General features: G+C 41.3%; 1 protein-coding gene across 9 annotated transcripts in view; it reads left to right on the plus strand.

The window, feature by feature from the left end:
• Window positions 1–17,685, plus strand: part of IL1RAPL2 (interleukin 1 receptor accessory protein like 2) — a 334,955-nt gene extending 317,270 nt beyond the window's left edge. For 2 of the 9 annotated variants that reach the window (XM_074551345.1, XM_005484424.4), the window contains 3 exons: window positions 415–558; window positions 4,097–4,267; window positions 12,657–17,683. In XM_074551345.1, coding sequence (XP_074407446.1) covers window positions 415–558; window positions 4,097–4,267; window positions 12,657–13,354 — 1,013 coding nt within the window. In that variant the 3' untranslated portion in view covers window positions 13,355–17,683. Of the gene's footprint in view, window positions 1–414; window positions 559–4,096; window positions 4,268–12,656 lie in introns of all 9 variants that reach the window. The other 7 variants (XM_014265274.3, XM_026791912.2, XM_074551343.1 and 4 more) reach the window with 6 other exon arrangements.
• Window positions 17,686–17,976: the final 291 nt, after the last annotated feature.

A 17,976-nucleotide genomic window follows, 5' to 3' on the forward strand; every position in this document is an offset into this window, starting at 1 on the left:
CAAATAGAAAACCAAAACTGCCTAATTTGGAGGGGAAGGGACAAGATCCTGCCCAATCTGTCCTCACATGCTGCATACAGCATTTGTTGCACTCTGCCAGTGCAGAAGTTTCCAGCTCCACCAGCTCATTAAAAGTTGGTTACTCCTCTGTGTAAAATCAGTACATAGTTCTTGTGTAGGAGGTTTACATGTGTAGCCTCAAATGCATTCTGGATTTCAGATGGTTATTTCAGATAAGCAGTAGATGGAGTAAATGAGTAAAGTAATAGGCAATGGACAAAATTATTAGGAATTTTTAATGTTGTGGTGGTTGTAATTGGAAGCTGCACAGTTTTATGTGGAATTGTAGAGTGGATTAGAGAAAATATAGCTTGGAAAGATCATAACCTTTTTGCCTTTCCTTGCTAATTTTAGATTTGATCTACAAAATAGAACTTGCTGGAGGACTGGGAGCCATCCTTCTTCTGCTTATTTTGCTCGTGACCATCTATAAGTGCTACAACATAGAGTTAATGCTGTTCTACAGACAGAACTTTGGAGGAGATGAAGCAGCTGATGGTAAGCAGTTGCACAGGAAACTCAATATATGCAATGGAAATATTTTAGAGACCCGAAGTGGTGAGATTGAAATGAATCCTAAAAGACACCTGCTGCTAGTTTAAACTACTAAGCACCCAACAGTGTAAAGCCCTAAGACTTGCCCCCAAAGCCCCCTGAGATCAATGAGTCTTTCCACAGGAATGTCACTGGGCTCTGCCATGAGCAAAAGGGAGGCAGGAGAATTGTTCATGAGTCTGCTACAGAGGCTCACATGTCATTTGTGAACTCTTCACCTTCATGTGTCCAGTGCCACATGTGCCCAGGGTCCCCTCTCCTGAGATCCACACTGTAAATCTGAGCAGCCTTTCACCAGGGGTTCTTCATGAAGCATTTTCATTGAATTCCCACCAGGCTTCCAGTGACCTCCTCTGACCAGTGAGAGGTGATTGCTATGAGGCTAACTGGTTACCTCAGCTCGTTGGGAGACTGTAAACAACCTGGTGGGAATGTGCAGCTTGCCTGGGGAGTATCTTTAGGAATAAACTGGGCTGTTTTTTATTTTTCTTCCCCCACCTTCCCTCTCACTAGCATATATTCTGTTTGGTGCCTAAAGCTAAACTTGTATTTTTAAATTGAGGCTTTAATTCTGAATATAGAACATTCCTTCTCCTATGAAGCTGGAGTAAGCCCTTTAAACTAAATTCCAATCTTTAAATCCTATTACTATGTTCTTAACACTTATTTTATAATTAATATGCTATTAATATTCATCTAAGTAGTATCTGCTAAAGAGAGAAAGTGCAGTATTCAAGTACAGGTGTTTGCCATAGCCCACTGCAGCATTTAGCAGTCACACAGGCTCTGGAATGGTACATCCAGAAACTCAAATGTATTTGAAAAGAGAGCAAGGAACACATTTTCCATAGAGCCAAAACAATGTGCAGTTGCATAGACATGTTGCCTCCTGCAGTTGGCATTTCTGTTATCACAGTGATAAATGTTTCTGTTTCACAATGGGCAGATATGGTGTGAAAAGGTTCCACTATGATGAAATCCATAGGAGTCTTGGAGAATGGGTGGAATGACATCTAAGGAATTTTAGAAAGAGGAAAGTTCATCCTTGTGGGTCCCTTCCAGCTCAGAATATTTTGTGATTCTGTGATAAATAGCAGGAATAGAGATCAGGAAACTTGGTCTTTCTCAATCTTCATGTATGACTGGGAAAAAAATAAATTTATGCTTTTTCCATACTCTACAATACTGCAAATATTTATATTGGTACCTAGGACAAAGGGAAGGGTGAGATTATGTGATTTTAGAAGTACTTTACCTGAAACACCCTGGGATTTTACCAACATATCTCTGCTTCACACCAACCAAAAGTGGTAACTTCCTCCAGCCTGCTTCAGTTTGTTTATCCTGTGTTTTCAGTGTGAAACAGCTGCATTTTTACTCGTATAAAAAATACTTGGTTCAATCACTTTTTATTTATGAAACAATATTATTTTCTGGTTGTTTAGAGGAAGCCCCATGAGTACGTAGGGGCTTTTGTGTGCCTATAAATTTTGAAAACAACCTTTTCTTTTTCCAGTACATAATTGTAGACTTTTCACAGCTTTGTGTCTTGTTCTGATCCTCCAGGATGAAAGATGGAGGCAGAACTTTACAGCAGTCAAAGCATATATGGGGATGTTTGTTTCTTCTCGTGTAGGGGGAGCATAGAGAGCTCCCATGAGCACTCAGCTGTATGGATGCAATCACAGGGTCATTTTCCACTTGTATGTGTATTTCTTTATAAAAGAAGATTTGGAACTCAACAGATCTGCTTTATTCCTATTTCTAAAAGTACCCCACGTAAGCAATGCTGGACACACTCACTTCCTGTGTTGTGTGTAGCATTGCTTTTAGGGAAAATAACACTGAGGATTAAAGGATGCATTTAGGAAATGGCTGCAAACAGTGCTGCTCCCAGAGCCCCCAGAGGCAGCAGTGGGTGAGTGTGGGCAGCTCCTCCTTCTCTGCTCTGGTACAGAGAGCTTGTGGGCAGCCAGCAGGGGCTGAGGAGCTGCATCACCACTGCCCGAGCTGCCAGCAGCCCGAGGGAGCTGCTCCTGTCAGCATCCTGCTGGCTGCCACTGTGGGCAGGGGCTCAGGGACCCTGGTGCTCTGCAGCTCCCACACTGCGCAGGGATGCTGCCTCCACCATTACTGGCATCTCTTAAAAGGTTTTGGCAGGATTCCTTGTGGACAGGGAGGCAGGTTTTGGATAGGCCTCCAAAGCTGGCTGGCCTGTTGACTTCAGAGGAAAGTCAGCAAGCCAGGTGGACATCTTCCATCGTCCCCTACAGCCATGGTGGCACTAGGCAAATTGCCTTTTACAAATATGTAATTATTCACATGCTTTGACTGCAGCTCTGACCCTCATGGGTCTGGCTGTGTGTCAGGAATTATAAGTAACCATCAGTTCAAGGTCATCAAGAGATATATTTTATTATGATTGGGTATTTGTTCTTTTTATCAGAATATATTGAGGAATTTTAACTGCTTTAATTATCTTTCATGTGCACTATTCTTTACAGATAATTGGTACTCAGAAACCCTCCATTCATGCAGTTTTCTTCTCACAACGTTAACTATTTGATTTTACATTTTCTGTAAATAATGACAGCTGGGCTCTTCCCTAGAGGCTGAATTGCTGAAGGTTGACTTTTTCAATATACTGTTTTCCATTACTGCAGAGGAACACAAAGAGAAATGTCACTAAGACAGTCTGATCTCAGCATGGGTCCCCAGCTCTGTGGTGGCACCACTTCTGTTCCTGGCACACTCATGAGCTCTTAGCTCCATGTTTCAGAAGCAGAGCTGGAGACAAGCCCCAGTGCTGGGCAGGAGGAGGAGGAGGAAGAGGAGAAGGAATGTTGCCCTTTATGGGAGTCATTTGTCTCTCTTATAATGTGATCCCCAAGTATTTAAAATCTTCTGGATCAAGTGGATTGTGATCCAAAATTATAATATTGATTTTTAAATCTATGGGATTTTCTAAAAAAAAAAAGCTTTGAACTGTTTGTATTTGGCATCGTTTTCTGAATAGTCAGAATTTATTTGAATTAATCATGTCTTTTCTCACAGTTACTTATGGAAGGAAATTTTCCTTGCTCAAAACTTTCCAGGCTCAAAACTTTTCCAAGCTGAAAACTTTAACATACTCCTAGAACTCTTGAGCAATAGAGGTTGAAAGAATTGCATTACAAATATGTAAAGGCTTAAAGTAAAAGTTTCCACTTTAGTATTTGTATGAAAATTTTGCCCATGATGTTTTCAGCTGTGGCACATGTCTGGCCACATGGAGCAGAGTTACTGCTCAGCATGCAGAAGAAAACTGAAAGGATCCATGAGATTTCTGCCTGGAGGCCAGATTATATGTTCCTGTGAAAAGTCCCCACTTTTTGGGAAATGCTTGGTGGTTTCAAGGAATAATACAATTTCCCAGTACTCTCCTGTGTTCCTTACAGTGTTCTTGCAAACAGCAGGCTGAACATGATTTATTTTCTTACAGACAACAAAGAATATGATGCTTATCTTTCATACACCAAAGTGGATCCTGATGCGTTAGATCGTGATAATAATGAAGAGGAGCAGTTTGCACTTGAAATTCTGCCAGATGTTCTAGAAAAGCACTATGGATATAAACTCTTCATTCCAGATAGGGACCTGATCCCTAGTGGAAGTAAGTATTTCTGACCTTTCAGTTTAATTTCTGTCTGATGTGTCACAAAGGCCTGGACTGTGTGAGAAGTACTAGATATGGAAAACCTTGGGAAGTGGTTGCAAAGATTGGAAAAGTTTCCTCAGCACTGCAAATCTGAATTCTCTGTTAGAGCTTGTTCCTGAAATCAGAGGGAATTTCCATTGAAACCAATCTGCTATTGATTGGCAAATCATTGATTGGCAATCAATTTGCCAACCTTCCTACAGGGAAGGCTGCAGCACTGCAAGCATTACCAAGTCCAAAATGTCTACATGAAACACAGGTAACTAAGCAGGAAACTTACTAAAAGATTTTACCATCTCTGTTACATGATTGGAAATGGGATTATTTGTTTTTTCAGTGCGTAGTTGTTTTCTCTGCAGCAGCTTTACTAGTAAAAGTCGTCTTTTCTATTGTCTTTTGGGGTTTTCCTTAACTTGGGAGTCTCATAAGATTCAGCAGCACCTTTGGATGTCTCTAGCAAAGGTCAATGCTTTCCTAGTGGTAGTTATGGCATTTCTTCTACCAGACTCATTTTTCAGCAAATCAAAAATCAGCAAATCAAAAAAAAGCACAAATCATATCCAGTGTGTTGATGAATTTTGAATGCACAGTATGTTTGCTTTAATACCACATTTGTTTGAAGTGCTACCCTTGTGAAAAATCAGCCGTATTTTTTTCACAAATTCCATCTCCAAATCACTTTCATAAAAACAATAGAAGAGAACATGAACTTCTCTCTGTATGTGCTACTGTGTGAGAAACGTGAACAAGAGAACAAAGCAATGGCTGCAGTGGAGCAGATGTCTCCAAACATGGAATGGCTCGAGCATAGCTGCATTACAACCTGCCTGCCAAAAGACTTGGAACTGCTGCCTTGCTGTGCCAAGTGCCTGACCCAGGAGTCAGAGCCTGCTTCTTCTCTGACCTTTGAGAGCGCTGGAAACAGAGCTCTGAACCCTTTAGCCCTGGGAAAGAGGAGTCAGAGCCTCACCAGAGATCATGAAAAACCTGTGCAGGAGGCTTGAATTTATCACATGCATTTTCAGCTTTTAGTTTAGAGCTGATTCACTTTTTCTTTTTGCCCCTGCAAGGTGTAAGTTTTTCTCCCATAGTGAGAAATTACAGAAAGGGGACTTGGCTTATAGCTTTCTTATTTCTTACAGTACAAGCAAATTATATCAAATTTTTAGATATTATTAAGGGGAAATACATCTTTCTGTGGTAAAAAACTAGTTGTTGTAACTAGTTGTTTCATATCCAACAATATAGCAGAGTTACACATAGCAATTCTGCAAGTGAACTAAGAAGTTTAAAGTTAACTCTTCAATAATAACTATGCTGAAGCACACATTAATCTGAAATGAAATTCTTTTTTCCAATTGTTGTTCCAGCCAGCATGGTATTTTATTTTTGTCTATTTTTGTCAGCAAGGCACTCAGCAAACACTTGCCATCACTTTGGGTATTCATTAAACCTCTCCTGAAAATGTAGGGTACCTGAAAATGTCAGTTCTCATTTATGAACATTCACAGATTTAATCCTTCTTCTTTCCTCTCAAACTCACTTCTTCAGTGTTATGAAAAGGCCTGATTCTAACACATGGAGCTTCAAGAACGCCTAATCAGACATAATGACAAGGCAGAATAAAATGTGGAGCTGAAATGAGTGTGATTTGCATGCTTTGGCTTTGAAAAAGATATGGGGGAAAGCACTTTATTTCAAGAGGGGCTAGAGGGAGGGTGAGGGGATGGGGAAGGAGGGAAGGCTCGGCCTCCTGCATTTGTGAGCTCTCTCTGTGCCCTGGAGTAGTGGAATGTGCCTGTGTTCTGCTGAATCCTCACCACTCTCACCAGGACTTGCAGTGCTTAGTGAGGGCAGTGTGATGTGGAATGGGCGTGCTGGAAACTTCAGAGGAAAACATAGCATGGTTTAGAGTGACTGTCTCAAAAAGTGGCAGATGTGACAAAATATATTACTGTCCAGGGTAGATTTCTGTAGAAAAATGGGGAGTTGATCACAGCTATTGTTTTATTTTAAGAAATATCTCTTCTCACATGTTTCACCTCCTCATCTTTCAGGGTAAATTACTTTCATCAATGTAATCGTTTCCCACTCTCTGCTCTGATGTGTGTCCCTCTGTATGCTGTGTACCGTGGCGTGTCCCCCCCAGTGCAGCCAGGAGCTGTGTACGGCTGGTTCTTCCCGCAATCCCTGCAGTTGTGAGGAGCTGCCACGGGAGGGTGTGCACCATTCGCTTCCTTCTTGGCATGCAGCAGCTCCTACAGCTGCTCCCTGCGTTTGAGAGCAGGCAAAAAATAGATTTGTCAAATACTATTTCATTAATTTTCTTGCGCAGTTCTGCAAACAGCCTAAAAAGCTGACTTGGGGAAAATTCAGGGACGAGTTTGATTGTGTTTTTGTCCAGCTGGCTCATTGCTAACCTCTGGGGGAAAGCTGTGATGGGCTCTGCATGTCCCTGTGCAGCACAGATAGAGCAGATAGAGATTACAGCCAGATGTGCTGTGGCTGGGACATGTCCAAGCTCTGCCTTCGGCTCTGTGTCTGGTTCAGGGATGTCCATGGACTGCTGCTGTCCCCAGGAGGACAGAGGTGCTGGCTGTGGGGACTGAGGCCACCTCTACACCATGGGGAAGCAGATCCCAGGGTTCAGGTCAGATGGGTCATGTTTTGCAGTAGGTATTGGTTCTGAGCCCTGCTGGGAGACGAATTTTATCCCAGTAGAGCATTTTGTGCCAGTGGGAGGGAGAGGCACCGTGAAGGATGCCAATGACCTCAGCAATGCCCATCACACATGGCCAGCAGGGACCTTTGTGATGCTCTTGGTGCTGCCTGAGAGCAGCATAGATGGATCCCTGAGCTGGCAAGATGGAACAGAATCCCACAGAGCTGTGAGAGGCAAGACTGGTGACCCAGGAAGGAGACATGGCAATGGAGACCGAGTTGGTAACCCTGGAATTGAGTTGCATGTTATGGGAAGTACTGTAGCAGCTATTCTTTCTTAAAGAATACTCTTTGGTCTAAGCAGAATGAGTGTTCTTCATTCTGTCAAAGCTGACAGCTCACACACATCCCTGCCAGGTAACTTAGGTGTAATTGGACAAGTTACCCTGCATAAGGAGACTGGGATCCCTGAGATGCACATGCACTTCTTACTGAATTCCTGAGTAGTTCTCATTATTTTCACCCTATTCATTTTCAGGGCTCTTTTTACAAACCTTTTCCCACAACAAACATTCAAGCTCTGTAAGATTTTTTAATTCAGGGTTAGGAGACCTGAGGAGATTGAGTAGTTGGTGGGGTGTTAACAGGATGAGTTATGTTTTCACCTGAGCCATTTTTTGTCTTGCCAAGGATGATGGCTGCAGTGAAAAATATCTGTTTGCATGTCACTTTTCTAAAATCAGGACTACATCAGAGGAAGGTACTTTTTTCCATGGTTTCTGCAAATTATTTTAAAACCTGAAAATGAAGAGGTAAAAATTGTCAAGTTAGACTTTTAATACCAGCAATACATATCTATTAGAGCATCATCTAGGTGTTCTCTAAGCATATGTGCATTTGGTCTTGACAGGATGGAAAAAACACCAACAATTCACTGCAGCTCATCAGGGTATGATGATTAGGCAGTGAAAAAAATAGTGATGGAATAAAAATATTTGTTTACCTGAAAAATGAGAAGTTCTCAGCACAAGGGGAGAGTGTCAACGTCATGTGATAAAAAGCACACAACAGTCAATATTGTGGTTCTGGAATTTTGTAGTTTTGTCTGCCCATCTGTGTGGGTTTTGCCTGGGGAATTTCAGCTTCCTGGGCTCCTGCCTGAAGAAAACCTGGTTGGATCATGTGTCTGGATTTTTCAAGGAGCCTTTGTTACCTGTAGGATACCATTTCTTTGGTATCCAGCTCCACAAACTCCTTTCAGGAGTGCCTGGTTGTCTGCTCTGTATGAATCTTGCTTTTAATGTCAGGCATTGGTAAGGGTAGCAGGGATACACACAGATGTCAGCTGAAACAGGAATAAATATGAACAAAAGGCAGAAGGGCTGCCTGTCCTATAGTGCACTAATCTGCATTATTTGTTTCTTTATGTTAAACTCATCAGCTGTCCCTCAGCTCATCCTGGGATTGGGCTCTGTCTGGGAAGGGGCCATTACTCTGCTTTGTGTTTCAGTTGTTCTGGTCCAAGCTAATATTTAATAAATAGGAAAATCAAGACACAAAATCATTGGTGGTATAATAAAGTAATCAGACTCAGGGTTTGGGAACTATTCAGCTAGGAAACCAGGATTGAATTACTCTTCTATAAATAACTTTCTCAAGTGATGGTCACACTGCCAAACACAGAAAGGCTGGTTATTTTCAGAGTGCCAGGAACCAACCAGCATGGGTTTGATGGTAGATACTCTTTGATTCTCATAGTGCTGCCCAAAAATATCCATACGATTTTATATGATTTCTAGTGGTTTTTTCATTCTCCCTCAACTCCTGAAAATCATCTGAATGTGGTTAGTCAGTCATTTCTTTGTGTAAGCAACTCTGTGCCCATAGTGTTCATTAATTTCCTTGCTCCTAGTCTGCTTGCATATTAGATTTCCTTCCAGCCTGTGGTTAATGTAGCTCATTAAGGATTCCATAGGCAGTTGCGCATTATTTAATTGCAAATGGGATGCATTTCTCGAAATTCTCTTCTTTAGGGCTTCAAACTCCAGTTCAGCATCGTTACATGTAGACAGTGTTTGGTGAGCACATACTTGCTGTCAAGACAAATTTGCTTGTCATTTTCTGGCAAGACTAAAACAATGCTTGGGTTTGGGTATAACACTTCTTGCTGTCCATTCCTCCTTGGGCATTGCATTGAACATGATGCAAGTAAGTTACTGATAAAGCCACTCACAATGTAAATTTTATTTAATTTTTTTTACCTATGGGAATTGCTAACATTTTGGAAAGAGTTTTGTACCATACTGCAAAACGGTGTTTCAAGGATGGGGAAAAATGATCAAAATGTAAAATGTGCTTTTTCAGTAAAAACAAGTGGGTTCGATCTAACAGTGACATCTTAGTTTTACATTCTAATTTATGATAAAATACAATCCTTGGGACTTAAAAGTGAATAATTCCATACTGGCTTCACCAAGACAATGATTTTTTCTCCTTTTTAAATGAAATATCATTGAAGTTGACACCTCCTGCAGCAAAAGTGAAGTTACAGTGAAATTATATTTATCTGATGGAAATATGTTGCTCTGAAGCTTTACAGTTGATACTGGTTGGTGACAGTATTCCTGAAGTCCCTATTCAGTTTTTTTCTTACGAATGAAGCTGAGCCATTCCTGACAATAATTTCTTAGCTCGCTGGAAAGATGAAAGCAACACTTTCTCCATCCCACATTGCAATATAGATTCCTTGGATTTAGTACTTTCTAATGGAGTGAACACTTGAGACAGACAACTGAACCTGCAGGATTTTGGGAAGTCTCCAATTCTAAAGTAAAAGGAGAGCAGATGATTTAGCAACTCAAAGGTTTATGCAGTCAGATTGGTACCACTGGGAAAAATAAAGCTGGAAATTCCAGGGACAGGAATCTGTCTCCCCATTCTTTTCTTCACAGAAATTTTCAAGTGGTGCAAATATGATATATTATAGAGTGCACCCAGAGGAGCCACAGGCTCCAGGAAGATTGTCACCTGCCTTCAGTAGTAGTCCCAAGCTGGAGTTAGTGGGAGTACTAAGTACTTCTGGGCCAGATGGCTGGAAATGCGGGGTTCCAGTTTCTTGTAGCTCAGCGTACTTTACCCTCAGTGCACCAACCAGTCCCCTGTTCGTTTGAGGGATCGCCTCAAGACCGTTTCTGAAGGCGTTCATTCCTCAGCTGAGGACAGAGCTCTGATGTAGCAATACTCAGTAAGGAAGGTGGGCATCCAAAAGAGATGTGAGAAGCACAGAGGAGAGAAATGTCCACCCAAGGAAATAGGGAATTTCTCCCATCTTCTTTCCACCCTGTTTGCCGAAGGCAAAGGCTGACAACTCTTTGATTGCTATGGTGTGATGGATAATTGCTGGGGTGTCACCACTGAAATGATTGGTGCTGGATATTTGAAGAGATAAAAGTGGAGTGATTTTTTTTGTTTGTTTTGTTGGTTTATGTTTTTTCTCAATTGGATGCATTTGGATATGCATGGCCATGCTCAGCACTACCCTGGACATACGGTACTGCCCAGTATTGTGTCCTGCAGGGAATTGTCTTGTGCATAGCAGTGTTCTGAGTGTTTGGAGGAGGGATGAATATGTCTCAGGAAAGATGCATGATAGTTTGTTGTTTTACTGTATCTTGCAGATTCAACCTCTAATGATGAAGCTTCCCACCTAAATTCTTTCTTTTTGGGAGCAGAAAGAAAGGAAGAAAATGAAGAGTCTGAGCTGTTGATACATTGGGATAATATCTTTCCATTGTATTGAACATTTCTACCTTTCCTTAAGTTTTGTTTCACCAGTTCTGCTTATCATTTTCTCATTGTTGCTGATTCTCTCCCCGCTCCACTGCCTCTCCCATGGATTTTAATGTTGAATTTTTTTTCATTAATGAATAACTATTTTACACAGAACAATGGGGGGTTTCCTCATAAAGTATTTCAAGAAACAAAAAACAAAACCAACTGTAAATGCTGCATGATTAAAAAGTCATAAACCATTAACTAAAAGTCAGGATTGTTGCATAGACATTTGTAATGTATGTGTATGTCTTTAAATTTTTGTGTGTCTGTGGGATGTTTGCAATTGCCTCTTTTTTCCATTTGTGAAAGAAATTCTTCTTGCTGCTAAGTGGTGAAATAAAACATTGGTAAAGGCAGATTTGATGCTAACTATGCCTTCAGTCTCATGAAAATAAGCTATTTTAGAATGTTGCTGTTGGCCTATTTTGTAGCAATTTACTTTACTGGAAGTGGTGTGAATAAGCATGCTGTGGTATGGTGCCTGGGACTATAAAATGAGTCTTGCAGTAACAGATGTTGATTAATGATGTTATTTGTAATTATTGTTCTTGCTAGAGGGCAGATGTGTAAGAGAGGTCCTGCCCTGTGCTGAGTAAAGATCTGTTCTGTGCAGCTCTTGTGTCCAAGTCTTCATTTCTAACACGTGCTTCTCCTTTGTGGTCAGGCAGCACATTCCCAGTAGCATGGTCAAGAGGTTCATGTAGTTTAAAAACACAAAGATATTCTGTCTCAAAGCTTGCAGTTGTAATGCTGTGCAACCAATGAACATTTTCTGCCCTTAGCGGTTTTGTTCAAGGGATTTAATTTTTATGGTCTTGACCTAAAACCCATTGAAGTTTGTTGAATGAAGTCTGTTCATTTGAATGGGTTTTTGATCAGGTCTGTAAGTAGATCTCTTTCCCATCCTGTTCCATGGCAGACCAGTGTATTTGGCTTCTCTTCCCTACCATCCCTGGGATAAGTGAAACTCAGGGATCAAAGTCCTATTTCACAAACATTTTGAAGTTCAGTAAACTGGCATCAGGGAGCTGCTGATGGGACTGGCATTTCTGCTTACACTGATCATTTGCAACTACTTGGCATGCATGAATAAAAGAATTCTACTATTTTCTTTGTCACTGGTGTCTCAACAAATAAATACTTCCAATATGTTTAAATTTTCCATTTGTTCCTGTCACTTGTGAAGTCTCTGTTAATACCTTGGGGTACATAGAAGCACAGGTTTGTGATACTAACACAGACCACTGAGCCACAAAGAATGTTCTTATGCTTTTGTGGTCAATACCTAAAGAAGAAAAAGCTCCCATGATGCTTCTATGCAATAGCACAAGTTCTGCATGTGATGAGGGTTCATTTCTTTTGAGCTTTTGCAAGTTATGGTTGATACACCCTGCAGCACCCTCATGTCTTTGCATCTGGAACACGGGAACCACACCCCAGAGCCTGCTTCCCTCAGCACAGTGTTAATCATAACCAATGTTAATGTTAGAATTTACACAAACATTGCATTGATTTTGACCTATATTCGACCTAAGTGAACTGTGTGTTTTTATTCACTAATGCACCTACATAGCAAGAGTGTTATGTAAATGTCATCCTGCTGCAATGAACAGGGAAAAATAGTAAAGGATGGAGGGTGTTATTAAGGAGTTTCCTATGTCTACTCCATAAATAGAAATATTTTGTGATACACAATCCTATTTTTGTTGGAGTATATTGAAATGCCCATTATTTTATATGGTGTGGATCAGTTAAATGCAGGATTTTGTTATACTTGATTGCAAGCCTGATGTTTTAATACAATAGACTTCTTTATTCTTTACTCTTTCTCTTTTTCTATAATTTGTAGCCTACATTGAAGATCTCACAAGATGTGTTGAGCAAAGCAGAAGACTCATTATCGTGTTAACTCCAGACTATGTTCTCAGGAGAGGATGGAGTATTTTTGAGATGGAAAACAGACTCCATAACATGCTAGTCAGTGGAGAAATCAAAGTTATTTTGATTGAGTGTACTGAATTAAAAGGGAAGGTGAATTATCACGAAGTGGAATCATTAAAGCACACCATCAAACTTCTCTCAGTGGTCAAGTGGAAAGGACCAAAAAGCAGCAAACTGAACTCTAAGTTTTGGAAGCGCCTAGTCTTTGAAATGCCAGGGAAGAAAAAGGAGGTGGTGTCTCGGCATCAGGTGCTGGATTCTGCAGAGCAGGGCCTCTTTGGAGACCTGCAGACTGTGCCCTCCCTCGCCGTCACGGGCACCTCTGCCACGCTGGTGGAGTCGCGCGCGGGCCTGGGCGGTTTCCAGCAGGCAGACTCCGCGCACAGCCGGCACTTCTGCCGCGGCTACGAGTGCGACGTGTCGGCGGCCACGCTGCCCCTGGCCTCCATCAGCAACCACCACACGTACTGTAACATCCCCCTGGCGCTCCTCAACGGACAGCTACCTCTCAACAACGCCGTCAAGGACCCCCAGGAGTTCCACAGGAACAGCCCCTTGCTACCTTTGTCGGCCAAGGAGCTCAGCTTCACCAGTGATATCTGGTAGAACATCAGGGCTCTTTGGAGATGCTTCATGGCCACCATGAAGAGACGCCTGTAAAGAACTTTGCCCTACCCACACGGGGTGAGAAAACCTATTCAAAGCAGCAGCACACTTGTTTGCTTTTCTACTTGAACTGTTTTGTTTACATTTACAAATTATTGACAAAGGGGGCATTCTTTTGTAACTCGGTAATGTCCTTCCTGTCTTTTAATGTACAGTTTTATTGCTTCTTTAAAAAGGAGGGGGGAGAGAAAAACGCATCCCGTCACTTCACAGTAGGTTTACAATCTGGGACGGAGAAAAGGTCACTGTGTATGATCTCCAACATCCATACATATTTAGGTAACAGTATTTGGAATACACAGAAGTTGTTGGGTTTTTCATATAGACTACAGTACAGTTTGAAATTCTAATCATGCTACAAAAATTAGTATCTCCTGCACAGACCACAAGGGGTGAATCATCTTGAAAAGGAAGGAGAAGGAAACCTTCCTGATAACATTGTCTTGCAAATACTTCTTAGAAGATGCCCAGCTGAAGCAATGCAGACAAAGCTTTATCAATAAAGTGCATAGTAACAGTTACAAAATAAATCACCTGCTCCCATCAGCATCTCTTCATTTTATTATTGAGGTATGTTCTATTCCTAGTCAATGGTTAACAATGTGGTTTTATTAACAACTTACTAGAATACTGGAAGATGTTTAAGAGGATTTTAAACAATTTTTCTCTCAACTATAGATTGTTTCACAATTTTTTGCAGATTTTTAATGACTTTTTCCAAACAGTTTAAGTATAAACTTAGCTGTCGATTGGCCAATTCATTAATCTGAAATTTCCTAAGACCTAAGATTTGTAGTAAAGTAATTTTATGTAGGATTTTTTTTCCAAAACCAGTAGTTACAATTTGAAATTAACCTTTTTTTGTGAGAATATCAGCAATAGAAAACTACAGCAATATTCAGAGATTAAGTGCTGAATTATTCAGGTTTACTAGTAAGTCTGACTTCTGTTGCAGTGATAATCACCTGAAACAGTTTTCTCTCTTGTTTATCTACCTGCCAATTTATTTACCTTTTAAATATGGCAGAAGCAGGAATATTTCTACTCTCTGTGTAACTGGTGAAAAGTGATATTTTTCAGCAACTGGCAAGATCTTGCATTTCACACTTGTGTGAGTGATCCCATCAGTCAAGTAGGATCCTGTCATTTAGCATTCCTGCTGCTGGTGGATGAGAATTGTTCCACAGGTGCTCAGCATCAGGGATTGCTGCTCTGTGAGTACCAGGGTGTTTCATGGAGATTTCCACACTCAGCTGGGTAAGGGTTGCAGAGTCAGGCTATGGACACAATTGTATTGAAGGAAAAAGCTCTAAAATAATGAAGACAAAAGCCAGTTTTGCAGGTTTTGGCATGGCTCTAATGAAAACACAGCAGACATGAGAGTTTTGTCTCAATAGTATCTGCTGGAGCAAGTTCCCAAAAATATTTTTAAGGCAGGCAACCTTGCCTGTGCTTCAGTATGTCTTTAGCATTTTTCTCTTTGATTGCATGAATAAAAGTTAGCACTCTGCACTCAGCTGCCTGTGGTTTCATCAGCAAACAAATTCAGTAAATCCTTGACATTTTGCAGTGGTTCCTAAATTGTACCCTCCAGTCAAATGGAAACAAACACTGACCTAAGACTTAAAAGTATCCAGAATTGGCCCAAGGGCCATGAAAATTATCTCAAATGTGCAATAATTCATAGAGGTCAGTATTTTTCCATTGCTTCTTTCCCCAGTTCTTTATTCTGTGCCCTCCTTCACCAGTCATTGTCTGTAAGACTTTTAATTAGGTTCAAATAATACATGTTTCTCTCATTTTTTCTAATAATATTATGCATTTGACACTAACACTGAAAGTGGAAATCTAGAAAAGATATTAATTTATTACACAGTATAGAACTATAACTTGCTCTTTTGTGAAGTTAAGTTCCAAACATAGGTGTTTAATAGATGTATTTTTCTACTGAGAAAGAATGATTTTACCTCCATTATAAATATATGTATTTCAACTTCCTCCCAAAAATTTACAAAATTTGCACTGTTTTATAAGTGTTACAGACTGTGTTTACACTGGCTATGTTCTTTAATGCAAAGTGTAATTTTAAAAAATGGAAAAAAATCCTAAATGAAAACCCTGCATGAAAAGAGCTGCATATGTTTAAATGAAAAGCTGTACTTTTCATTATTTTCCTTCCCACATTACTCTAGAATCTGATTAATTCACATAGAATGTTCAGTGAGATTTTAAACCTGCGAGTTCTGTATTAAGCATGCAAACTCAAAAAAAAAGAAAGAAAAGAAAAAAACATATGCAGGTTGGTCTGCTTCTTTTATTTACAAGAATTTAATATTGGTAGCAAATTTATTTACCCAATGATAATATGTCTCAGAGCAGTAGTTATCCTAAAGCAAAATGCAGTCATGGTTGTATTGAGGAAACATGAAAAGAACAGGTTTTCAGTCCTTTTGCAAAAGCACACTGAGTGTCTGTGTATCAATATCTTTAGTTATAGATGCCAAGTCACAATCTGCTTTAAGATTTCTGAGTGTATGTTGAGTACGACAACAATATATACATGAATCAGACCTGCCTGTACCCCTGTGCTTTTGGTGTGGGGATGGGGACTGAGCTTGGGGGCCTCTTGTTGACTCAGTTTGTGTGACACCGCTACAGAATCATGGAATTGTTTAGGTTGGGGAAGATCTCTAAAATTATCAATTCCAGCTGTTAACCCACCTATGCCAAGCCCACCGCTGACCCAAGTCCACAAGTGCCACAGTTTTTATACATCTCCAGGGATGGTGTCTCCATCACTTACCTGGGCAGCCTGTGCCAGTGCTTGACAGCCCTTTCAGTGAATGTTATTTTCCTAATCCAATCTAAACCTCCCCATGGCACAGTTCGAGGCCATTTCTTTGTGTCCTGTTGTTTGTTACTTGGGGGAAGGGACTGAGCCACACCTGAGCAACACCTTCCTTTCATGGAGTTGTAGACAGGAGGTTCCCTCTGAACCTGCTTTTCACCAGGCTAAGCCCCCCAGCTCCCTCAGCTGCTCCTCCTCAGATTTATGCTCCAGACCTTTCCACAGCTCTGTGTCCTGCTCTGGACATGCTCCAGCCCCTCTCTGACATGCAAGAGGCCAAGTTTTTCCATAGGGAGCACTTAAGGGTCTAGAAAATCACTGTCAGTGAAATGTATCCATCTCTGGGACGTGGGTGACACAGGAGCCATGAGCTTGTCCCACTGTGGGAATCAGTCACCTCCACAGCAGCTCTCCAGGGTGGCAGCAGTGACAGCTGGGTCAGGGCCTTGGTGGCAAAATTGTCCCAGCTCAATCATAGCAAATTCATCAGCTGAAATAGAAGGGCATAAGGGCATTTTGTGTTCCCCTGTCTCATCAAAGCCATGGTGGCTTTATCAGCTGGATTTATCAGGGGAGAGGCCAGGACACCACCCTGACTGTGCAGCTTGTGTCACTACCCCAGCTTGCCAGGCTGTACCTTGCCCAGTGACAGAAACCACCAGCAGCAAGCATCCTTACTGCAGCCATGGGGACTTCTGGTTTGGGGCACATTCCTCTTAAAGATGGTTTATGATAATGTTTGGGAGGTACTGTTTTTACCTTTGTGTGTGATGTACTTCAGAGGCAATTGTGGTTTAAAGATTGTCTATAAATTGAGCCAGAAGTTGGAAGCCTATCCAGTGCTACAGATTTGATGCTCCTGAAGAATGTTCAGCAAGAAAACAGAGTAATTTTAAATTAGGTAACACAGTGAATATTGACAGTTCTTGGCGGCTGTGTGTTGGGATGGTATTTTATTAATATTCCTTTTTCTAGGCAGTTGATGAGAAGTCTCTATAAAGATATTGCCATACTCTGCCACCAGGTCTGCTCCAAAACCCATTCAAGCCAACAGAAGGAATTCCATGAAGTCCAGCAGATTTTGGAGAAGGCCATAACATCTTATGCTTGCTGTGTACAGAGGAATACAAAAAAGAGAGAGAGATAGAAGGCAAGAGACTAAGAGGCATTTGCTTATTTATTCTATCTAAAATGAAGCTTATTTTTGTCCCTGTTTGGTGTGGATATGCTCCAGGACCATCCAGCCTTGGGAATGGAATTTTGTTCATTCTTTGTTATAAACAAGATAAGAACTTGGGAATAAATAACAGATACTTTTATAGGGAAAAAAAATTGCTTTTAAGGGCCTCTGCTTTCAGTAGTTCCTTTGATTCAGCAGGCTCTCTCTGTTCATCGAAATGCATAAGCACATACTTAAATTCCCCTTAATTCAGTGAGAAATGGTTTCTGAGCAGGGTCAGAAGGGCAGGAATCAGAGCATTGAGCAGCCTTTAGAGCTGAGCCCTCCTGGGGTCTCTGAGCATTTCCCAATGTCTGTCTGAGCAGAGGGGAGCGGAGCTGCCAGGGCCCACAGCAGGGAAAGCCTCAGTGCCCTTATCCTGGCAGTGCCAGCACAGGGGAATTCCTCATGGCCGGGGGAGAACTGGGGGTTTGCTCTGGGCCCCAGGTGGGCAGCTGGGAGCTCATCCATGGGGTGGCTTGGTCAGAGATCCTG

This window comes from Zonotrichia albicollis, chromosome 14 (genome assembly GCF_047830755.1).
Source record: "Zonotrichia albicollis isolate bZonAlb1 chromosome 14, bZonAlb1.hap1, whole genome shotgun sequence".
NCBI lineage: Eukaryota > Metazoa > Chordata > Aves > Passeriformes > Passerellidae > Zonotrichia > Zonotrichia albicollis.